The sequence below is a fragment of the Panthera leo genome, chromosome A1, assembly GCF_018350215.1.
Source record: "Panthera leo isolate Ple1 chromosome A1, P.leo_Ple1_pat1.1, whole genome shotgun sequence".
In the NCBI taxonomy this organism is placed as follows: Eukaryota; Metazoa; Chordata; class Mammalia; order Carnivora; family Felidae; genus Panthera; species Panthera leo.
The window spans coordinates 33,720,100-33,746,178 of NC_056679.1; the positions used below are offsets into that span (position 1 = coordinate 33,720,100).

Consider the following 26,079-nt stretch of genomic DNA (forward strand, 5'->3'; position numbering starts at 1 on the left):
TGCATACTCTTTCAGTGAGTTGTCTTATTAGTACGGGGGATGGTAGTACTATTTTTGCTTGGTGTGTAACGTAATTTTTAAAAGCATTTCAAGTCAAGTTACATTCATTTCTCATTAACTTAGTTCTGAAAATGTTGGGATGGATCCTGATTTTTCTCTATTTGCCAGAGAGGTAGCACAGATACTGACTGGTCCTGGTGGTTCCCGGCAAGTACGTTGTTCTGCAGTGAATTGGGTATATGAAGGGTAACTTTATGAAAGTTAGTTAGCTGTCATTTCTCTTAAATGTCATTTCTCTGTTAAAAAAATGTAGACAGTAACATTAGTATGTGTCCTAGGGCAATTAAGGAGAATGAATAATAAATATCAGTAATACTGTTGTGTGGATACTAAAATGGAACAGCATACTCCAAGCCTCCTAACATAGAAGGTACACAATGACTGTTTCCATAAATTTAGATTCAGTGCAGTATAGTTTCAAAACATGTCCATATTAGCTAAATAAATTAGACTGAAAACTGGCTTGAATCTAAATAAATTAATTTATCAAATTTTTCTTTCACTTATTAGCAAGTTTTTAACATTAATGAAATAAGAGTTTAAGAAATGTATCTTGCATTCACAGTGACATAAATAAAATGGTGAGTCACCAATTTGTCTCCCTCCCTTTTCTTTCTCTTCATATGTCGGAGTTCTAGAAGTTCAGACTTCTAATGAATTTTCACTGGCTACATTTACCTTTGGGTTCTTAGTTTGGAGGCCTGATGGCAGAGAATCCAGTTGTAGGTATTCCCTCTGGTGGGATAAATCTTCCATATTCTTGATAGAGAAAAAGAGCACCATAGGAGGAAAGCAGAGAAGAATCTTCTAAGACAATATATCTGGCTGAGAGATAGCCAAAACCAACCAACCGACCAACCAACCAACCAAACAAACAAACAACCAAACAGAAAAGAATAGAACTCCCAACTCTCCCCACCACTACCACCACTGGAAGAAAACAAAAAGACTGGGTATAAGCTAGGGTTGAGATAGAGACTGACCTTACTAAAGAGAATGGACTAATTGCAGGTATTAAAGTCAGCCACTCAAAGTTTGAATTTTTTTCCCTAAGACATCAACTTATGGCATAACTCTATGCCATTGCCAGAGAGAAAGCACATCTAGCATTCAGGGGCACCTTGGTGGCCTATGGACTCCAAACTTCAGCAAAAATAAAAAAGAGAATGCACAGCATTCTCTACTTTGTGTGCTTTTCTAGATAACAAACAGCACTCCTCTTACCTTTTGATTATTTCAACATTCTTCTTTCTTCTCAAAGCTGATTTTCTTTAAAATTCATAAATTAAATGACTAAACTCCAGCATACAAGTTATTATTAAAATTATCAGTGTTGTTTATGAAAGAGTTAACATTTGCAAAAGGGTTTAATATACAGACTCATTACTTTCAGAACAAAATCATCTAAGTCATCCTAATTGAGCTGTAGACTTAAAATGCTTGCTTACAGGATGTGGCTGTTCTTGCTCTCTCATTTCTAATTTAAAGTAATGCTAGCTTTTGCTAAATGTGGTAAGAATTTCTCATGTTTTTATTATGCCTTTAGTAGCAAAACACAAATGTCGACCACACTATACTTGTATAAAATGTATTATTTTGAAAATCATTGATAAATACAGTTATTGCCATACCTCATGCACTTTGAAAATTCCAAAGCCATAGGTGCTGTCAGATAACTTTATAAGTGGTGGCTTAAAGTGCTGTTGCCTACTTCAGCAATGTAGAAAGAACCACACCATATATTCTGTTGAAGGCAAAGCTATCAGAAGCGATGTCGGTATGAAAAGGCTTAAAGTGAATTATTCACCTCTTAACACTCCCTTGTGTTCAGTCTGCTGCAAAGAGAATGCTTACTATCAATGTGAAAAGCAGTGCCTTTGAATTAAGGGAAAAGTTCAACTTGTTTGGCTTTGTTTTCACCCCAATGGCATCAATATGTGCAGTCAACCTTATGTCCGTAATTCAAAAGAATTTTCAAAATTCCACTCCCCTGTGCCCCTGGATGAGGAAAACACTGATCATCTTAGTATAGCTGAAGCTGTAATGATATGATTTAACACCATAACTACACATCCAACCCCAAATTCGTGTGTGAGAAGCCAGTTTTCTCAAAATAATGACTTTAAAGAGTCGAAGTATGTCAAAGACATACTTTCATTTCTCTTTAATAATTCCTATGCTAAGTCAATACCTCTAGAATGAAACCTTTCTTCATATTTGTATCGCAACCTTTGGGAGAGTCTTCTTGTATTCGACATAAATATATTACAAATTTATCAAGACACTGAGGCAAATACGCTTTTAGAACCTGGTACAAAATGCTGCGTCTTTTCCTTCTCAGTGTCTAATCTGCTGTGGGTCCTATTCAGTGTATTTTTAATTTCAAATGTTGTAGTTTTCATTTTTAGAAGTTCCATTTGGGTCTTTTCTATATCATCTACTTCTCTCCTTCGTGCCCAAGATGAAAATGATACAAGGGAGGTACTTAGGGCTCAAATTTTAAGAAGGCACTTGCTCTCAAAGCCAGGCTTTTACGTTCTTGACCATATTTTTAATATTCTAATATTTAAGATTCTTGTTGGTTAATTCCATCATCTCTTTCATGCCAGGATCTGTTTTCATCGATTGATTTTTCTCCCAGCCGTGGGTTATATTTTCTTAACTTGTTGCAGACCTTATAATTCTTGATTGGGTCTCAGCAATTGTGAATTTTATATTGTTGACTGCTGGAATTTTTATATTGCCTCAGGTCTGAGCTAAACGTATGTTTGTGGAATGAATTTACCCACTGAGCCTCTGTCTCAAAGGTCTCCTTTCTGGTAAAGAAACAGACATAGAAAGGTAAAAGAATAGCAAGGATGCCAGCAGTTTATAAAGCACTGCCTCCTACATTTCCACACCAATGATTCTGGAAATGCGAGAGCTGTTTGTTTTGTCAAAAATTGTTCTCTCCATAGGAAATTTCCTGACTGCCCCATGAGTCTGTAATGGGAAATATAAGAGAACACTGGCAAATTAGCACCAAGGTATTGTGGACATATTTATCACATAGTGATTGGATTAATCACAGATTGAATTCCAGAATTTACTGAAATAGCATCTGTGATGAGAAAGACTAAACCATACAATCCACTTTCTTAATGATTGAATTATTTTTTTTTTCTCTTCCTTTTGCAGGGATACCTTTGAAAATAGTTTTCTGATGTTTTCTTTCTTAGAAGTTAATTAGAAATGAGATTCAAAATGATGATGTCTTTAATTTTCTTATCCATAGTTGTCTCATTTCCTAGAAATCCAAATATTGTTTTAAAATTGCTCAGACTTTCCTCCAGTTATCATTATTTCATGAGTATTACAGTGCTGCATGCAGGACTTAAAAAAATGTAAAAGTTATAATGGAATTGTATTAGATAACTAAGAAATTTTCATATATTATCTTATATAAAGTATAAAACAACATCTTTTAAATAGTATATCCTAATTTTACCACCAAAGTTGTAAAACTATTTTGAAGGTATTTTAATACACTTTGGTATATCTTAGATGCTAATCATTTCATATTCAATGTGTTTACACTCTTTACAAATATATTCTGTTCACTCCCAAATGTAGAATCAATACACAAGGTATTTTCTTAAAAACAAAAACAAAAACAACTCACCGTTTCTGAGGATGGATCCCCATTCTTCGCAATATAGCCTTGTTTGTTTCCTGCATTGAAATAAAAAGCCATTCCTTTGTTGGGGAGTCTAGCTGGCTTATTCGGTAAAGCATGCAACTCTTGACCTCAAGGTCATGAGTTCAAGCTCCAGGTTGGGTGTGGGACCTATTTTTACAGAAAGAAAAGCCGTCCCTTTGCAATAAATTGTGTCTGCAAACTTCGTTTGAAGTATTTATGTTATGGTTGGGTAAACAGGAACTGCACACAAGGAAAACATCTTTGAAAGAAATGAAAATTTAGCTAAATAATTCATATTAAGGTGACTGTCTTACAGAGCTGTTGCTTGCGTTTGCTAGTGTGGCTGAATAGATCTTTATATCCTGAATCCATTCGTAGTCTGTCCAAATGAATACGGAATTTCTACATAGATTTTATAAGTTGGCTTTGTATAATTTTTTAAAAGTTCAGAAACACTCCTTATTGAAGAAACTTAGTAAAAGAGCTTATAGTTTTATAATTCTCTGTGAGGCAGAAGGATCTTCAGCATATATGACAGGCAGATATCACCTTAGATTTAATTTTCGAATTAACTTTTTGAGCATATAGTAATGAACTTTTTTTGAATGTAAAGTTCCATGTATTTTTAATCATGTACATATAAAAGCTTCATGAAACCGCCACCACAATCAGGCTAGTAAACAGTTCAGGAGTTGAAAATCTTCATGCTGTATCTCCCTAGGCAGTTTTAAAACTTGCCATTCACTGATCTGTTCTATGTCATCATAGTTTTTGGTTTTTTGAAAAGTTTTATAAATGAAATTATACAGGGTGAAATTTTCTATGAGTGGCTTCCTTCAATCACCAAAATGCTTTCGAGGTGCATCTAAGTTGTTGCGTCACTAGTTTTTTTTTTTTTGTTTTTTTTTTATTGCTAAATAGTTGTCCAATGTATGCATGTACCACAGTCTGTTTATCTATTCACCTATTGAAAGATATATGGGCTGATTCCAGTTTTGACAAAGAGGGCTCCTGTAAATACTTATGTACAAATCTTTCAAATCTTTGTGTGAACATAGTTTACATTGCTTTAAAGTAAATCCCAAATGGCTGCATCAGTCTGGATTTTTTTTTTTTTTTTTTTTTTTTTTTTTGGCTATGGATTATGCTTTTGGTATCATGTCTAAGAACTCTGCATATTGCCAAGTCACAAAGGTTTTCTGCTAGGTTTTCTTAAATGTACAGGTTTACATTTATATTTAGAGGTGTGGTCCATTTTGATACATACATTTGATACATACATACATTATATATATGTATACATCCATACATATGTATAACACACACACACACACACACACACACACACACACACACACACACAGAAAGAGAGGGAGAGAGGTGTAGTTTAAGGTTCATTTCTATTGAATTATCTATCGAATTGCCTTTTGAAACTGTGTCAAAAATCAATTGGCCGTATTTCTGTGGGCTACTTATGGACAGTCTTCTCTGTTCTATTGATCTATGTGTCTTTTCTGTCTACAGTACTACACTGTCTTGATTAGTGCAGCTTCATAATAACTCTTAAAATAGATAGTGTGATTCCCTCAACTTTATTCTTCTTTTTCAAAATTTTTTTTGGCTATTATAGTCACTTTGCTTTCCATTATGAATTTTAGAATCCTTGTCTGTATTTACAGGGAATCATGCTGTAAATCTGAATGTTGTTATATTACATGTATAGATTATTTGAGGAACATTGACAGCTTTACCTTGCTGAGTCTTCCACTCCATAAATGCAATATATTTCTTCATTTATTTAGATCTTCTTTGATTTATTTCATCAATTTTTGTAATTTTCAGGGCACAGATTCTGTACTTGTTATTGAAAATATTTTTTTCTAAGCATTTGATTCGTAGGGAACTATGATAAATGGATTGCTTTTGAAAGTTTGGTTTTCAATAGTTCATTGCTAGAATATTGAAATATAATTGATTTTTGTGTGATGACCTTGAATACGGCAACCTTATTTATTGGTTCTAAGAAGTTTTGTTTCCAATTTGTTTTTTTTTAATTCCTTTTTATTTCCTGCCTAAACAGTAATATTATCTGCGAGTATAGTAACTGAGAAATTTCCCCTTCCTTTTTAATTTATCTTTTATTTATTTTTCTTGCCTTGTTGAACTTAATGGGTCTTTTAGCTCAATGGTGAATAAAAGTGGTGAAAGCAAGAGTGAAAACTTTCAGTCTTTCACTGGTAAATATAATATTAGTTATACATGTTTTTTGTTTGTTTGTTTGTTTGTTTTTTGGTAGATGCTCTTTATACAGTTGAAGAAGTTTCCCTCTCTTTCTGCCTTTGCTGAGAATTTTTATCATTCATAGATGTTGACTTATGTCAAATGCTTGATACATTTTAAGAATTGCTATTTTTACTATTTACTAGTAAAAAATAATCTATTTGACTCCTTTTACTATCCACTTTCAATCAACTTCTTTAGGCATATGTAAGTGGTCATATCAAATTAATCTACTTCAACAAATAAAGAAGTTACCCAATTTGAGCCAACGTGGTTTAGTTTCAGTAGGTGCCTTCTTTTGGTCTTTCTCATAGATGCTTTTTTAAATCATGATTTGTTTTCTAGAGTTATAACAGAAGAAGCAAATTGTAGAGTATGTAAATATATCTTCAGATATACCTGAGAAATAGCTTATTATTGAGTACTCCTGATAAAAATTCTGACTTTGAATGTCACTTATAAATTGACTACAATTTGCTGAGTACTCCTGGAGAAATGCATAAAGGCAAGTAATCAAAGAAACCCTTCATATCATGCAGACTTATCCACTTTGTATGTTAGTTTAATTGATTACTTGCTTATTTGTGTTTTCAGTACAAAGGAAAGTAATGAATACTAAGTTTTCATCAAACAAAAAAACAAGAAATGAACAAAAAAATGAAACTAGGAGAATGGACTCAGTTTTATAAGATAGTTCAGATCTGTTTTCTTATGAGCAAATAATCAGTAAAAAATGGCCAAACTTCTGTCTTTGTATTCCAGACTGAACTAGATTAAAAAGATGATCACATTCTAAAGTTTTTAAAGTGTCTATCTTGGAAGTTTCTGTAACTACCCACCAATTCCGAGTACTTTTACAAAATAATAAACGAATTATATGTTTAAAAGTAATAGTTAAAAGTCACTGCGTTCCAGTTGAATTTGAAGGGAAAACATTAGTGTTTATGATTAGTTTGTATGGAAGAGGATACAATTTTCAAAGATATAAATATTCATGTTTAATAACTCTGATGAGTCCTAAAAAACTACAAGTGTCTGACCTCAAGTTTTACGTTCTTCTTAGACTTGAAAGTTAAGATTTATAGATATGCAAGGTAGAACGAATTTTTTAGAGTACATTATCGGGAAATATCTTAAAACCCTTCCATTTCTAAATTAAATGATGCTGTGGTACATATGGCTTTTGTTTTGGGTCTATTTTCATTTTCCTATGCAAATACAGTTATTTTATATTCAGATTATTTTAAATGAGTTTTCTGACACCCTTGGAGCCTGGATAATGAAAATGTTATTTTCTATATTAAAACCAGTGTGGTTTTTATAGTGAGTTAGTTATATGTTTGTTAAAGGCCAAATGGCTATTTCATTATGGTAATCATAAACACACACACAATCTTTCAGGCTTCTACGTATTTAGTGGATAAATGCAGGCACTATTAGTAAACTTCTGATACTCTGCTACTGATTAAGCTGCAGATTTTTAACAATTGTATTTTGTGAAATTCTATAACGATAAACCAATCTTTCTTTCTTTCTTTCTTTCTTTCTCTTTCTTTTTTACATTCCTTTTTACCTCTCTCCATGTCATTCCTCCTCCTGCGTATATGTATCTTTTTGTTTCTCTCTTTCTCCTCTCTACTTTTCTCTTGCCTTTCTCTGTAATTATATTTTTCTCCTGTTTCTTCTCCTTCTAAAATCCCTTCTCTTATGACTTCCTCTCGTTTTTCGATTTTCATCAAAATAACATTTGGTAGCAACACCATCGCTCAGTGGTCATCAAACACTCTGATGCATCCATGCAAACAGACATCGTACAAACATACATATGCACATGTGCACGTGCACACACACATAATTTAAAAATAGCTCTTCATTCGGTGGGAAAACGTATTCTATTTCTTAGTTCAAGTCTTTTATTTTATCAGAGCTGTTTAGAACTTTAACAATAGGCAAACACTTTTAGATACTCTCCCTAGTAGAACAATGGAAGGAAAGTTTCCTTGTCTGTTTCCCTGTGTTTAACTGAATAGGGATCCTATCCTGTGATGCTCCACCTAACTAAAGCCATTACAATCACAAAGTTACTTACAATAGCACTTATGTTTTCTAACTAGAGTTTCTACTTTGATTTTATATTTTACTCTCTCCGTAATACTCAGGATTCTGTTTTTCCGAAGTGTTCTAAGATACTCATGGCCTAGTCTGTAACCGACAACAATAATAGGTTGCATACATGTTTTTGACCAATTCAAAAGAGGAACTTGATTTTATTAAGCTAAAATGTGGAGTTTCTAAATAACTATAGTTTTAAAAATTAGCAAAATTCTGTTGCAAACATTTTTGCCCCAGTGTTGTTTTCCGCTATTATTTTTACTAGAAGATTGTCACCCTTAAAAACTGATAGTTTGCCATTATGGAAACAAAAATTAAGGTGCTTCACAGAACGTAAACACTAATAAAACATGTTAATGAAAAATGTCTGCTACCAAATGCTAGTTAAAGCAGATTAGAAGTGAGAAATGCATTGACCTTGTTTACCTTCATCTTTGCATTTTGATAAAGGTCATTTGAGCACCGACAAAAGATTATAGATTCAGAAATTTATGAGGCTATTTCCTGTCCCCAAGCTTTTAACAGACAGTGAAACTTAGTATTTTAAGCTATTACTCTTAACATGTCCTTTCCCCCCAATAATAAATAGTTCCCAAAAGCCACATAATTAAAATTATTTCATGGGAAGAAAAAAGAGTACTGTTAGTTTAATTTAGCTTTATTTATATGGAAACACATATTGCACTACGTTCAGCCTTACCTTGAGCCCTCTTCTTCATGAATCGCATGCTCCTGTGTCACTGATACTTACATGCTGGATGATCTTGTATGAATCCATAGCTGCTTCAGGGCACAATGGTGTGATATGAAGTGATGCTGAAAACAGGAGAACCTTTGTCACCGAGTCAGCTGCAAGAAGAAGTGATGTGTATGAATGTACAGTATAGGGAGATCTATGAAAGATCTAGTCTCTTTCTCCCAAAAGACTCTGTTCCATGATACAAGGAGAATTCAGTTCTTTTTGGCAGACCTCCACATCAGTTTGGAAGCAGTAAAAACAACCACAAAAACAAGCCTGGTTTCTCAACGTCTTTACTCTCAATATTTTAAGTGACATTTTATTTCTTATTTTTATTTCACTTTGTTTTCGATAACCAGCGGTAATACCCCTTTCCACTGTATAGTTTGAGTTCAATGCCATGATAGGAATGTAGATGAGAATGAATTATAGAGAGGAGTTCAACCATATGTTCCATGCTTGTAATTGTTATTGGCAAAATTTGAAGGAAAGGCCCTGCATCTCTTAATTGAGGAGTGGATGACTTTAAGTGATGCTACATGGAGGGTGTAGAATCCCAGCAGATGATGCAATTATGTTTAAAAATGAGTATTATTAAATAATTCACACTTTTAATATGGAGAAATTAGGTCATTTTTTCACTCCTCCCACAAGTGTTCAATCTTAATATCTAGGTAATGAAACAACGCAGACAGTGTTATCCATCCTGGTAGGAACAGAGAATGCCAGTTATGACAGGCTCATTGTTTACTTTAACAGGTAATTTGTGGACCGGAATCATTTAATTGTTCTGAGTACATAATTACATGTCAGCAATTTCCAATTTAATTAAAATTTACAAATCTGAAGATTAAGGGAATTTTTGAATTATTAATCATTTTTCCACTAGGAAATCTTGTTGCTCTGCAGGAGATTTGTCCAGTGTACAACTATACGTATTTTTTTCCTTCTCTTTCGCAGACAGACAATTTTCCCGCAGAGCCCAATTACATGGGCAGCAGGCAGCAGTTTGTTCAAAGGTAAGGCCTATTAAATAACTTTCTCGGCTTCCCCATTTGCATTCGTGTCAAAATTGCTTTGCAAGAGACTACACTTCAGATTCAAACTTGTAGAGACAACACTTTCTCTTCTTTTTCTTTATATGTATTTCAGTAGCTCCACGTTTAAGGACCCAGAAAGAGCCAGCCTGAGAGACAGTGGGCACGGGGACAGTGATCAGGCTGACAGTGACCAAGACACTAACAAAGGCTCCTGCTGTGACATGTCTGTTAGGGAGGCACTCAAGATGAAAACTACTTCAACTAAAAGCCAACCACTTGAACAAGGTGAGTGAAGCCTTCCAATGCTTACGACGTGTAAAGCTTAAGCAATCATTATAAACCTATTAGTACTAGAGTCGCAGTTTATCACGGTGGAACGGACCATTGATAATATATCAAAGAAACAGCAGATCCCGAGCTTGTCCCAGACAGAAAGCAAATATTCAACACCTCAGGAACAACAGAAAAAGGAAGGCCATGGATATTAGTCTGTATCCATCTTAAAATGACAAACTTGACCAAAGTCACCAGATTGTTCTTAGCTTTACAGACATTCCCCAACCTTTCCCATTTTGTGTTTCATTAGCAAGGAAAGCAGGGCATATGTTGGCTAGATATGCACATTCTAATATACTAACTTACAAGATCAAATTTAGTAAATTCACCACGTTTAGGTAAAATGAAAACCTGGTTGGAATTGTATAGCTCTTAGCAGAGTTTGTTTATTTTTAACGTGCATTTTAGCCTCAAAGTAGTTTTTCAAGAGTTAAATGACAGCAAGCCAAAATTTTGGCTCCTTTTTTTCATTTACATCTAAATGTGCATGGGTGTCAAATAAATATGTACTTGTTTACCCTGATAGAGATAAAAAAGAAATACTTCCTAATAATACAAATGTTTTCTAAAAGCCTATCTTCAATTTATCCATTTGATATGCCTTTTTATTAGTTTTGATGCTTTTATTGTTTCAAGCACAATGAAATATTTGCTAATGATTCACCCAGAGAATTAAGCTACTCTGACATATAAGACTTAGGCAATGTGAATAGGTTTTTATGTCTAATTATAAAAAATGAAGAAAACTTGTATAATTCGGGTTTCAGAATTGCAAGTACGTATTATGTTAGTTAATACTAGTTTTCAAAGTATAATAGTATTTAAATATATCTAATATTTATTATTTCAGTTTTTTAGGGAGAAACTACATTTAAACTTTGTGAACATCAGTCATTTATTCTTCTAATTCACTTATTGATTGTCAATTCATAGAAAGTAACCTTTTGCCTGTAGTGAGGCCTGACATATTACGTATGTGTCAATAGATATTATTAATTTCTCTAATCTAAAATTAAAATTCATTTTAATACAAACACATTCACACATATGTCAATTCAATACAGAAATAAATACATAGGTTCATAATAATATATATGTAATACAGAAATAAATACATATGTTCAATAAAATATAATTTATATTTCTGCACTGAATACAACATGCTGAATTAATTTTAAGATTGGCCTCCAAAAAAGCCTTTTTTGATAAGTCATAACTGCCATATACACCATAGCAACTTTTTGTCCAACAATGCAATATTGTGTTTTATAGTAATTGAATTGTAATTCAATTGAATTACAATTGAATATTGAATTGAATATTTATAGAATATTCATAGTTCCTACAAATTTGAATGTTTACTTAAAGTGACTTAAATGATCTTGATGGGTTTTAACTATGTCATATTATAATATGTGAATTTTTTAGACAAATTTTAAGTAGTGGGTTGTTGCATCTTGATATGTGAATACAGAACCTAACATAGACTCGTCTTTGTGTGTAATAAAGTGATTGATGGATAATACATTGGCTACTTTTTGCAAAGCTGCATAGAGTAAGTAAAGAGTTTGCATTTATTATCATATTTCATGAGAAACTTTGTTAATCAAAGAAAAGTTTATATGCTGTTCACATTAACTCTTTAAATTATTTTCATCCAACTGAGCAATATATTTGATGGGAAAGAGCAAAGGCCCCTATAGAAAATGGAAGTGGTTTTATTTATGCCTAAAGATGTAATTTATACTGAAAATCTGTTTTTTCAATTTTGATATTAGAAGATAATACCTTAAAAAAGTAGGCCATTCTTAGAAGAGCATATATTTGGTATATATTGTAAATAACATTCTACATAAAATAATTGCTAGTGTAAGAGTGAGAATGTTAATACAAATGTGTCCTGGAAAACAAGTAGTTTCCACACATCTTTCTTAATAAATATGGGAAAGTTATTATGAATCTATGAATTATAGAAGAAATACGGACCTCTACTTTAAAACATGATTTTGGAGGATTAGATAAAATAGTATTTCAGTGACTGATTGACTGATTAATGTATTAGTTCATGTATTTAATAAATCTCTATTAAATCCTTTCAATACTTGAGGAAAGTTAGTTTCTTCAGGAACATCAAAAATAAATTTGACTTAGAGCTTGCCTTCAAGAAACTGTATGTAACTAGTAGAGATGGGGAAGCTCTCCCTCTCTGTCTCTCTCATCTGTTTCCATTTTTCACCTTCAGTCTCCCGATTTCTTTCCATCATCTATATCATCTTTTTTGTTTTCTTCTTTCCTTCCTTTTTGCCTTCCTTCCTCCCTCCTTCCTTCCTCCCTTCCTCCCTCCTTTCATTCTTTCCTTCCTTCCTTCCTTCCTTCCTTCCATTCTTTTTCTTCTTTCTTTCTTTCTTTCTTTCTTTCTTTCTTTCTTTCTTCCATCTATCCATGTTTATACTTATCTATCTACCTGTATAGATTCAGAGAAGGAGACTAGCATTTACTGAGTTCTTACCATTTACTGTAAACTGTGTTAGCTCCATTTCATTGTTATCTTATTTAACCTGAAAACTCTAAAATGCTTAATCATTTTTGTCTCACTTACAAGAAAACTGAACGTATAGAAAATATATTAATCTGCTCAGCAGGTTGGAATTTTATGCTACATCTAGATATAGCTAAAACTTGTGTCTTTTCTACACAACTTTGTCTCCAAATGGGAGAATTTACTCAGACATTCTGATTCACTGCTATGACTAGATATCAAATAAACATTGAAGAATAAGTTAAAACCTGAGTTCATGTATGCAAACCTTATGGGAGAATATAAGAATAGCTCATATGCATTGAATGAATTATGCAGTACTTAAAACTTATTATCCTATTTAGTTTTCATTGCATTTATAGATAAGGAAGTATTGCTACTCTCACATTTAACAGATATTAAGAAATGTTGTCAGTGTTCTGCAGTTATAAGCAGTGAAGTCAACATTAGAAATAAAATGACATGCCTTCAGAGCCCACCCTCTTACCCAATGCTTTATACTATTCACATAATGAACAGTTTACTCAGAAATAATTTTAAAATGTTTGAAGAAGCCATCAGCCATTGTCTTGGTCAATGTACTCTGTTAATTTATTTGAAAAGCGTCAAGAGAAGCAAAGCCAAATTAATTCAATGCACACCCATAAAGAATAATTTTCTTTACAGATGAAAGATGATGACAGCCGTATTTAAGCAATTATCTCATGTCAGATTTCAAATATTAAACCCTAATCTTTAATACCTTCAGAAATCTCCTAAGAATCAAAAGTAAATTTTCTCTTAGGAGAAAGAAACCAAACACTAAACAGAAAGAAATCCATTTATGAGTCTTTTTTTCTTTCTAAAAATTTGTAGTAGTGCCTTAACACGTTTCAGTTAAAATAATCAATAACATATTATATTTTATAGTTTTTGTATTAGCTTATTTGATTTCTTTCCTTGTTTAAATTTTCTCTAGTAAGAAAAATGATGTTCTATTTCTAACTCAAAATATTTCTTTAGCTTAGAAATTAGAATTAATTCCAAAAATAATCTTCACATTTTCAATGGAACTTTCTACTAATAATGGTTTTCCTTTGCAAATGATTTAGGCCTTTGAGATCTTCTATTATTAGTTCAAATATTACTTTTTCTTCTCTTTTGTGCAGACTTTTTCCATTTGTTCTATTCCTGATAATTATGTTTATTGCTACCATCGGTTTAGTCGTCCCAAATACACGCCAGTAGTATGTGTTGCTCATTATTTTAGCAAAAATATTTGAAAGAGTTCAGTAGTTAATTGAAGGCGTGCTGGATAGCACGACAGCTGGGGAATAGCCTTAAGGATTTTATGTTAAATCCTCTAATAGAAAGAGGTGGTTTTAGTTTCTCTCAGTGGGACTAAAACAAATTCTCAAAGAATGTACTTAGTTTCTTTCTATTTGATTGCATCTTTGTGCCCTGCCAGTCTATTTGTCACTTAGATTTTCTCCATACTCCCTTTGTCCAATATTATAGGTAGGTAGGTAGGTAGGTAGGTATCTACCTAGGTAGATAGGTAGGTAGATAAAGCAATCCAGTTTGACTTCTTTCAGAAAACATCTGTACTTTGGAGTTTCTGTCCATTACAGCAGTCTGGTAAAGTATTTTGATTGTGAGCAATAACTCTTTCTTCTTTAACAACATTTAGTAAACTTTCCCTAACATTCAGTAGTCTCTCTTGATTCCCAAATAATAAATGTGCAGTTTTCATAAATGCTGTCTGGTGATTTCTTTGAGCTCTTTATTGATAACTCAGTGACTGTTCTCAAGTTTTCAAGGGTAATCAGTCTTCTGCTATCTTTATAGTTGACTGAAACCAAGTTCGTGAATTTAAGCCAGAAGCTAGTGGAATAGCATTGCACCCTGTGTTGACAACCTTTGCTAGGGACAGCAGTAGAAGCATCACTGTGAGGGAAGCTAATGCCCTGTTAGGTGGCCAACTGTCCATCCCTTCCTCTGTAACTGGATTCCAGGACTTTTCTGATCCTTAGAAGTTGCTTCATTCAAGTTCTTTCTCATTTCTCCTTTTATTTAATTGCCTTATAATTTCTTTCTTTCTTTCTTTTTTTTTTTTTTTTTCCTATTCAATTCTGTGCCTCCTCTGTCCTCTCTCTTCTGCTAGAAAATCTGACTTCTTAAATTACATTCTGGGTTCAAAACATTTCAGAATAGAATCCCTGATTAAAATCTAATAAAAATAAAATCAATAGAAAGTTGAGAATAATAGAAATACAAAATAAGCTAGGTTTGCTCCAGTGAATTCAGTTTTAAAACTAAATTACATTCTTAAGGGTTGCCTTCCCTCTTCCCAGAGGACATTCTGGAAAACTACAAAAACTAAAGCTAATGGATTTTTTTGTTTGTTTGTTTTGTTTTTTTCAAGTCACTGTTTGAATTTTGCTTGTGGGCCCCATATTTAAAACAGGATTAAGCTAGTTTAAAGACTGCAGTATTTTTTATGTGATTTCAGAGTTTGGCGAGGCTCTGAACCCTACTCTTTCAACATCGCCCTCCCTAATTTACTGCATAATGACTGCAATTTCACCATATTTCTAATTATGTTTGGAAAGGAAACAGTTTAAGGTTTCTACAACCTATACTTTACCATGGAGGAACAACTTAAGGAAGAAATAATAGGGAAATGGGAGAACACAAGGTGAAGCTCTTGTCCACCAGAGTAGGGGTGGAGCCATACATACAGGGTTTGGAAGGGAGTTATTGAGAAAGGATTAGGACACTGAACGCAAACTTGACCTACTTTGCAATTGCCCCTAGAACTGACCAGCAATAGGACCGTACTTGGATAGTACTTTTATATTCTCAAGCTTCCGTTCTGCTTTCTATTCTGCACCTATGGTTACTGCAGCTGTGACCCTTCCAATCAGTCGATGTCTCTTCCCAGACCTTCCCATAACACGCATCAGCAAATTGCTTCTACACAAGTAAGGACACAGAGGTGATGACGACGTCCATCCTCACAATCTCTGAAAATACTTTTAAAAAGAAATGCTGCTGTAAACTTATTAATATCAATTTGTCTTATGAAGGAAATGGAAAATCACTGCCATATAGAGGGATGGGGAGTGGGGAAAGCAAAAGGAACAGTTGACTATTTAATACCAGGAAGAAATCACTTACGAATTTTTAAAGGCACTGCTGCTTTTATGATTCAAATGTGTGGCATTTAAGAAATTGTATTATTTGCCAAGAATTCTTATTATATCAAGCCATCTAAGTTTGTATTCGGCTGCATTTAAGAGCACCTTAATGTCAACTTTTTCCCCCTCTTGTGCTGTCTTAGGACTTTCAGAATTCATCTGGCTTTAGATTTTACTGGATAAAATATTCCCCAAACTATGAGCAGCTTAAGTTCATTTTTGATTACCAAACTTTGCAAATGTCCCATAGTTCACCTAACTTTAAAAGTTTCAATGACATCTCTTTCTCGTGTGCAAACATCTGTTTCTAGAATCCAGCAGCTGGTATCATGAAAATAGAGAGATTTTATCACCCTCACATTTGTTCTCATCATAAAGCCTCCCTAACAAGTGTTGCATGATTTACTATAGATTCAATGTGATTTTTAGGTTATCTTGCTTTTAGTAATGACTTTTGCTAAAACACTCCAAATGGGGAATGTTGGGACAGTAGTTCCCAAACTTTTAGAATCTCATTTTGCCTTGGGGCAGGGGAACCCTTCCCAGCCTTAGAATTATTGTTTCTTTCAAACACTGGGATACAACTAGAGGATTTTGGTTTTTGTGTGGTTTTTAATAAGGACTTTTTTTTCATTTTTACAAATAAAATTCTATATTAATATTATGTACATTTCTATGAAAATAAGAGTATGACATAAACGATAAACTATGACAATCAAGCATGGTTATTAGTTCATCTGTTAATTAAGAATTGTGACAAACTAATGTTGATAGGTCTTAAGCTTCTTCAAGAAATTTTCCATTATTTCACTTTAAACCCATGTTCTAGTATTGCAGGTTCTCCGTTCTTTTGAAAACCATATGAGGAAACGTTAGGGTAGGAAGATTCCTTGAATCCTTGAAGCATAATTCCCCTGTTTTATAAGTAAGAAAACAGATTCAATGAGTCTTAAAGTTAGAGGCAGAGATAGTGCTAGTTCTAGGTTTATCGTTTGCTGGTCTTGAGTTCTTTGTATCCTTCATGCCATTCCTGTAATTCATGATAGAGAGACTTCAGCGTCTCCAAGCAGGTACTTCAGGTTTGTCAAAACACTTCATTTTTTTATAAATCTGAAGATGTAAGCAGTTATGCCTGAGAGCTTAATTCTCGATTCTTTCATGTATATTGAGTAAATATTTAACATGTAAGTATATAAATATATATTATATATACATTGAATAAATGTATTGAATAGAAGCTCCAAAAAGTCAAAAAGATGTATCATACCAGATGTAGACAGTGACACTATTGTGTTATTTGTCACCAAGCATAAGGACGTATATATTTCTCATCTAGGCACAATATCTACACTTGTAATTGTGAGTCCCTGATATTGTCTCAGTGCACCGAGGGATGATGGTTCCAAGGAGAGATTTATTTAATCACTTATTTTTTTTTTTCTTTTAATGAACAACTGTGCCAGGGATGCAAAGACGAACTAATGCACAGGCTGGGTTCTGCAGGAGCTCACACTCTAGTGAGAGAATTGGACGTATAAGCTCTGGGGTTGGTGTAGTAAGCCATGCCCTGAGTATGCATGGAGTCATGAGAAAGAAAACCCAGCTGAGATTTAAGGGGATCAAAGAAAACTCCTGGGGAAGGAGACATTTGAGTTGACTGGTTCATTCAGAAAATGTTTACCTGTTTGGGGAGGGAGGATAAGAGGGCACTCTAAGAAACACAGATGGAGTAATGTATGGCAAGTTGCTGTTGGATGCATGTGAGTAGGGAGGTGTGAGATGAAAAATGGGGCAAATGAGACCGAGAGGTTGTGAGAACCCCAGTGATGGGACAACTGACAGGGAGCCATTGGGGGTTCAGGTGGCAACAGTGCAAAGTCTCATTTTATTTTTATATTATTTTTTTATTTCTTTAGAAATAGAGAGAGCACGCGCAGGAAACAGGGGCAGAGGAAGAGAGAGAAAGAAGCAGGCTCCATGCTCTGCACAGAGCTGGACGTGGGGCTCAATCCACGACCCTGAGATTATGACCTGAGCCAAAATCAAAAGTCAGAGGCCCAACCGACTGAGCCACCCAAGCCCTCCCAAAGTCTCATTTTAGAGACATTATTTTCTGTCAATGCCTGGGGAGACAGGGATACACTTAGGAAGCTGAGGAAGTAATGTAAGACAAGGAAAATGAGACCCAGAGTAGTAAAGAGGTAGCAGGAATGGAATTAAGTGAAAGATTAAAAACTTTTTAGAATATGACAGTACTTTTATGATTATAAAAAAATTGCTTATTATTCACTTGAAATTGATTTTGAGATAATGGTTCCTAAAGGAAAAAAAATCATTTAATACCCAAATAAATGGACTATACCTTGAATTATTTAAGTCTCTTTTTGTGTAATTTATACCATATATATTAAATAACACACAAATATTTGAAAGTTTCAGCATTTTCTCTAAATTAACAATACTGATTTGTATGTTGAAATCAACTTACTAAAAAAACTTCACCATTTAAAGATGATAGAAAAAAAAAAAAAAAGATGCTAGGACTAAACAGAAATGAAACAAAAAAAACTTCAGCTAACCAGAGAATTTTTAGAAAATAGAGAGGCAGTGTAGAACGTGATACCATAATGAGTCTGAGAATCATGACTTGGGTGACTAAGTTCAGTTTACTAAAGTGGAAAAGACAGGGTGAGGTCACCACGGGGAAAATATTTGGGAAGTAAAAAAGAGTTTAAGGTGAATATCAGAACAGGCAACTGGAAAATATAATTTCGCAATCAGAATAGAAGTTTGGAGGTATAAACTTGGACAGTCCTATGGACATAGGATCATGCGTGAAGTATGTACATTGATGAAATACGTCATTGGGAGAAAAGAATCCAGGAGACTAGAATCCAGGATTATTGGGAAAAAAGGATCCAGGACAGAATCCTGCAGCATTTAGAAGTTGGGAAGGGAGAAAGTTCAATAATGGTTCCACCTGCCAAGAAACATGTTCAGTATGTTTGTGACAATCCAAAATCTGGAGACGTCATGGATGAGTTTTATGACTAAAACCTAGAGTTTTTAGACTTTATTTCCAACCAAATATCATTGAGAGCCAAATTAAATCAATACATTAAGTAAAGTTAGATAATACTGTTTCTGTTAAAAACAGGATGATACTGAGAAAGTTGTTTTATGAGTGAACAAACAAGCTCAGAGTAAAATCCCAAACAGGTGACCTGGCACTACTGGGATAAATGTATAACTTCTGGAGCTCACTTGCTTTGAAAGAAGGAACATTCACTTGGAATCAAACATTCTGAATTTTTAATGTAATTCAGTAACACTTTCTATAGTATCATTGTATATATGGCACTATCTTAATTGCTATGTTGTATATTTACTCAACAAATATTCCTTGGGTTTCTGGTATGTGCCAAGCGCTCCCCCAGGTGTTGAGGATTGAATAGTAAGCAAAACAAACATTCATTCACACTGAGCTTACATTCAAATGATGATGAAATAGTCAAGTGAACTCTCCCAAGACTCACAAAATCCATTTTCACAGAACTGGTAGTCTAGTAAAGGAAGTGAAACATGTACTAAATATAATAAAATGTAGAAAATAATGTGCTATTGATTAGGTGTAAATGAAAGGGTCTGAGAGTTTCAAAAAGAGGATAGAATATTGATAATTATTCAATGAAGACTTCATACTAGAGATGAAATTTTAGCTAAGACTTAAGGGATGAACAAGGTTTTTACTTTGAGAGATAGAAGCACAACAAATACATAAATACAATCATGGGATATGGAAAGTGGATTTAATATTTGGGGGATAATGAATAGTTCAATGTGTCCAGAGAAGGGACAGAAGGAAAAAATGCTGAAGAAAACAGAAAAAAGGTGATCAGTAAGGAAGGGAAGAAGTAGGAAAGCCATAGAGTCATGGTAGCCAGAGATGGATAAGAACAAACATTTTGATTCTTTAGAGAAATCCAAGAAAATGAGGCTCAAGGAACAGCCAAACAATCTGATAACTGACAGACCACTCTTGATTTTCAAGAGAGTAGTTATAATGGAGTAATGAAAAAAGAAAAGGGATTTCAGAAAGATAGACTATGAAGTAAGGTCAGGAATTGGAGGTAGCAATTTCTCTTATTTCAAGACTGGCGAATAATGGAATAAGGGAAAGACAGGGAAAATAGCAACTAAGGAAGATGGTATTATGAATGGAAAATGCTTTAATCATTTAAGATAACTAATTATTAATATACTGAGGCAGAGGATCCAATTAGAAGGAAATATTGAAGGACAGGACTGGATAGAGGATATGCATGGGAGTGTAATGGAGATGCTAGCCTTAAAGTAAAGATCAACTCATTTTCTGTAAAGGAAAGAAAGGAGAAATAAATTAAAAAGATCAATGTAAAGGTGAAAGGAAAATACTTATAGGGAGTTCATTATAGATGGGTCCAATCTTCTCTATAAAGTGCAAGGCAAAAGACATCAATCTCATTATTTCACATAAGCCTTTAGAGTATATAAATGACCTCAGATTTGTGAAAAACCAGGGACATCATGAAATCACCAAAATATTCTACTCCAAAGTGCACATCTGTCAAAAACAAATATGGATGGCTGTTATTTTATATTTATATTTGTTAAAAAAAAAGAAATAGGAACAAATTATATACCAAACTAAATATATATATGTATATATATATATATATATATATATTTATATTTAACCAAATATATTAACATTCAAATTTGCTCCCCTGGTACTTTCCAATTTCATAGCTTGAATAAATTTTTGAAAGTTGATGTTTTGATATGTATGCTTATAATTGTTAGAACAAGATGTTTTCCAGAATTAAGGATTTTTCAGATTTTACAAAGGTGATATAATATGTATATCATATATTATATAAAATCCTCACTGGAATCTGGCAATACACACAACCAAACACATTAAATTTTGTAGAAAAAAACCTGAATATTTGCAGTAAATGGACTAAATGAATACTATAAATAGCTTATGTTAGTTCAAGTCATTTTTTACCACTAGATGAGTAATAAAATAATTTCCAGATCTGAAATATTTTTGGCTTTCAAAATTATGGGCAAGGAATTATATAGACTTGTACTTAATTTGCATGTCAGGGCTTTGCTTCCTTAAATTCTTGACAACCAGTTATACTGATGATGATTCAAGTGGTAACATAATGAAAAAATTATTATGTACCACCATAAGAAATTATTTAATCCTGTCTTCTATTAAATCATTATAGAAATATGTAGTTGGGGTCTTGCATCAAATGTAGAAAAAAAATAGTCTATCATCCCTGTAATAGTTTTAATGTGATAAATATTTACTTTAGGAAGCTAAAGAGTAATCTTGGAGCATTTAAATGTTGGACTTGAAAGTGGACTAAGACTGTAAGATACAGGGTGAATTAAATATTTGAAACTGGGATAATACATGATCAAAGATTTAGAGATGTGGCAACCGAACAGTATAATACAAGAATGGCAAAAAAAAAAGTAGAAATATTTGTATTTGAATATGGGATATAGAATTATAATGGAGACAAATTGAACCAGATGAATGGGTTAGGGTCAGATTATGAAAAACCTCGAATTCCATACTAATGACTTTGAACCATATTCTACAGGCAATTGAAAACTCTTTTGAGTGGCGTTACCTGGTTACATTTTTCTTTTAGAGTGATCAATTAATAATAGACCAGGGGAGAGTTGGGAATGAAAAAAAAAACAATGGCCAAACCAATCCATCACCAAAATTCAAAAAGGGAGAAGTATGTTTAATATTTCTTTCATTTTTATATAACATGTCATGCACTTTAATTGCATATACCCAAGAAATTTTATTGAAATCATTCTGAGCATTAAATACAATTAATTCAAAAGACACATTACTCAATTCAAAGTACTACTATTTATATTTGTTAATAAGCAAAGTTGATTTTTTTCCTTTCCCTTTTATTTTACAGCGGAGCTAGCAACCCTATCTTAAATATAAATCATAGTGAAGCCATTAAAAGATCATAGATACTTGACAAACTGTGTGAATTTATTCAGATAACAAAAGATCAGCTACTAGTAATAAGGAATTTAAAAAAAAAACACACATTTACTGAACATCTATTACGTGACAAGCACTGCCCCAAACACTTTTGTGTTTTTAATTTATGTATTTATTTTGAAAGAGAGGAAAAGAGAGAGAATCCCAAGCAGGCTCTGCACCTTCAGCACAGAGCCTGATGCGGGGCTTGAACTCATGATCTGTGAGATTATGACCTGAGATGAAACCAAGCTTAACAAACTGAGCCACCCAGGGGACCCTGCACCAAGCACTTTTAAATAAATTTGTCCTAATGGCAAGCCAGTGAGATACTGTTATCTCCTGTAATAAATGAAAACCCCATGCATCAGAAAACTGAAGGATCTTGCCCACAGATGAGACCCTTAACTGTGTAGCAGTTGTCTGTCTGATGTCATGTCTGTGCTGTTTGCACTCTTGTCCCTTCTGCTTATTTACAGTCTTCAATAATCATGTGCAAAGAATAAATCCCAATCCAGTGATGTTGTATGAATTAAGCAATAGTATCAGTGTCACTTTTAGAACTATGATAGACTGCTCAGAGATATTGAAGTGATATAAACAAATTTAATCCTACTTTACTGATGATCTACAATTTGTAAGACATTGTAGTCCATATGTATTCTTAAGACATTTCACAGTTCTCTAGGTATTTGATCAAAGGTTTTGCACAATTAAAACACAGCAAAAAAGCTTGAAAATTTCATTTACCTCGGTTCCCCCTCCATCTCAACCCTGCCAATATTTTCTCTCTACTTTCACAAGCTCTTCCCAGCCAGCTGTATTCTCATCCCAGTAAGTGGCATCACCATCTACCTACCTAGTCACTCTAATCAGAAACCAGCAAAGGAACTCCTTTTCTATCTCTTCAGCATCACAGTATGTGTTATTAAGTCCTGTTGTTACATGACCCAATTCATCTTGAAATGTCTTCAGTTCACTTAGTTCCAGTTTATTTCCCCTGTCCAGGCTGCCTCCCTTTCTCAGAACACCTCCTAGGCAGGTGCCCACCTGCTTCCCTCAATGCCCTGTTAGTTAACTACCATCCATTAGCAGAACAGTGATCCCCTTGAGAGATAAATTTGATCATTTCACTCCTCCAAGTATAAACATTCAGTGATTTTCACAGAGTTCTGGGGGGAGGGGGGTGATCTGCACTTTTAACCTTGGTCTATAAGCCTTGCCCTTGTGCCAGTCTCCTGCAAGTTTACTGTACCCCAGCCAGGGAGGTATTCTTTCAGTGTCTTCTTCCCTATTTCAGGAAAAAGGCTCCTGGTGAATAGAACTTTTTTGCACTAATTTGTCTCCCCCAGTAGTCTGCAAGCGACATGTTGTGAAGGAGATACTTCTCTTACACTCCCTGTATTCTCAATATATTCCCAGTATTTATTTACCAAAAAAAAAAAAAAAAAAAAAAGAAAGAAAGAAAAAAAAAAGAAAAGGAAAGAAAGAAAAAAGAAAAAGAAAACAAAAAGTTATCAAAGATTAAAAATACAGATCATGAAGAAGATCTTAAAGAACTTGAAGTCACAGGATAAATATTAAAAGATCTTGATCTGGTAAATTATATGGTATTGAATTAATCTTTAAAAGAGCCAATTTTGTTACAGTTAGAAACAGATCAAACAAACATTTAATGACTTCAAAGAACAGAATTATGTACATTTACTTAAATTATCTCATCTACCATACACAATTTTGAATAATTTTATAAGGTAGTTATAAGATAATTTAATAAGATATAATTGCCATTTCCATTTTGAATAGAGGAGATAACCAACCTAAGGTCCTCAAGCTTTCATATGGCTGAACCAAAATTTTGGTTATCATGGGTCTGTTCATCATCTCACGGTGGCAATTGCCCATGTGAGAAGTAATGAAGTTCTCACTAGTCTAGGTGATATTGAAAATAAGAGAGAGTCTTGGGGGTGCCAATATTTGGAGACTAAAAGCCTTAATATCTTGGTAGAGAGTAAGAAAGCGCCATCAAGTTTTCAAAATTAGAAACTTCCATCAGGTTGTAACAATATTGTTGGGTTATTGAATAGTATTGGCTGGCTAAGAGAAAGCAAATGGTGCAATAGGAATGAGTAAAAGAAACACAGGATAATGCAAAAAGTAAGTACAATTTATTTGAAATATATGATATTCTACTTGAAATATCTGACTGCAGATTTTCAATTTTAGTATATGTGCTGCCGAAGCGAGCACTGACTGCAGATTTTCAGATCATTCTATAATGTTGAGGGAAAGATGGATACATTTGGGTTATCTTTTGAGTGTCCATTATTAATATTGGACTATAAAGTGTATATAAAAATTTGAGTGAGTGGATAAACCGACATATTCAGGAAAAAAGTAAAGCAAATTGCCACTATGAAACACAGGAGACAACTTAGGAAAATGAAAGCTTATCTTGAACCTTAGATGAGGCAGGTAAAGATTCCACAAAGCTCAGAAGTGATCCTTCTTACTACTAGGCTGAGAAGCTATATTTGCAATGAAATCATTATATTTGAATACACAGAAAAGTGGTGTTCATTTCTTTGTATGAAATACTGATAAAGTTGTCCATATCCATGTAACTGATTTAAAAACCATCAATAATTAGATAAGTCTATTTAGAGTGAAAGCAGAGTGGTGAAAATGAAAGATTTGTCAGAAGGAATAACAGACAACACTAGGAAAAAGAAGAGTAGTAAGGTACTCAAATATAGAAGAGTTTTGAAAGAGAAGGGTAAGTGTACCTCTTCAGAGCATGATGTGAAATCCTCTTGAGTTTATACTTTAAAAAGAATATATATTTCAAATATTAAAAATTAGAGAAACAACTCTCTAGAGGCCAGGCTTTTCCAGATTTCTTCCTTGCATTTTACTGAGGATACCAATACTGTTTCTACTCCTTCTTTCCTTCTATAAAACACTGAAAATGTTAAAAGCCTAGGCTACACCAAACTCCAGAATTTATAAAATACATTTCCCTCTAGATTTGTTTTAATTAAATTTAATTTTGATTTTCTTTAAAAAATTGTTTTATTTGAGAGAAAGAGAGGGGGTGCACGTGTGAGTACACATGCATGCGTGGGGGATTGGCAGAGGGAGAGAGAGAGAGACAGAGACAGAGACAGAGACAGAGACAGAGAATCTTAAGCAGGCTCCATGCTCAGCACAGAGGCTGATGTGGGGCTTGATCCCACAAACCTGGGATCATGACCTGAGCCAAAATCAAGAGTTGGTTGCTCAACCAACTGAGCCACCAAGGTACCCCAACTTTGACTTTCTATGTGATCACTAAACTTATTTTCTGTTTTATGCCCATACATATATGTATGAAAACATATATGAGTTTACATATATACATACATTTATCTCCAAAATTTGAATGGCAAAAGCATTAAAATATGTATTTAATTACACTTAGAGTACATCCATCAGAATATCACTAACTTCTGACGTGTATTGTAACGTTGCCTGGAAATTCTACCAGGTTACTAGACACTTGTCCTTGAAATTACAAAATGTTTAAATAATACATAATAATGCATTTTCACACAGATTTATTAGCACAAGAGTATTCAATACCCATTAACAGTTTAATTATTTCCATGTTCACATGACAGTATTTTATTAAACGTCATTTAAAATTTTTTTGAATGTTGGGGCTCCTGGGTGGCTCCGTTGGTTAGGCATCTGACTTCGGCTCAGGTCATGATCTAGCGGTTTGTGAGTTCGAGCCCCACGTCGGGCTCTGTGCTGACAGCTCAGAGCCTGGAGCCTGCTTCAGATTCTGTGTCTCCCTCTCTTTCTGCCCCTCCCCTGCTCATGTTCTGTCTCTCTCTCAAAAATAAATAAAACATTAAAAAAACTTTTTTTAAATTTTTTGAATGTTGAAAACGAAACAGTTGAACAGTTGTTCAGAAGTGAAAGAAACAGCTTTGTAAAAGCTATGAGGAAAATTAGTTGTTTTAGGTTATAAGTAATAATGTTTTAGTAGAGGTTAATG

General features: G+C 33.7%; 1 protein-coding gene across 6 annotated transcripts in view; it reads left to right on the forward strand.

The window, feature by feature from the left end:
- The window catches only part of PCDH17 (protocadherin 17), a 98,736-nt gene that overhangs the window by 25,887 nt on the left and 46,770 nt on the right, over positions 1-26,079 (forward strand). For 4 of the 6 annotated variants that reach the window (XM_042927383.1, XM_042927399.1, XM_042927390.1 and 1 more), the window contains 2 exons: positions 9,831-9,889; positions 10,023-10,195. In XM_042927383.1, the coding sequence (XP_042783317.1) occupies positions 9,831-9,889; positions 10,023-10,195 (232 nt within the window). Of the gene's footprint in view, positions 1-9,830; positions 9,890-10,022; positions 10,196-16,793; positions 16,883-26,079 lie in introns of those variants that run through there. The other 2 variants (XM_042927411.1, XM_042927418.1) reach the window with 2 other exon arrangements.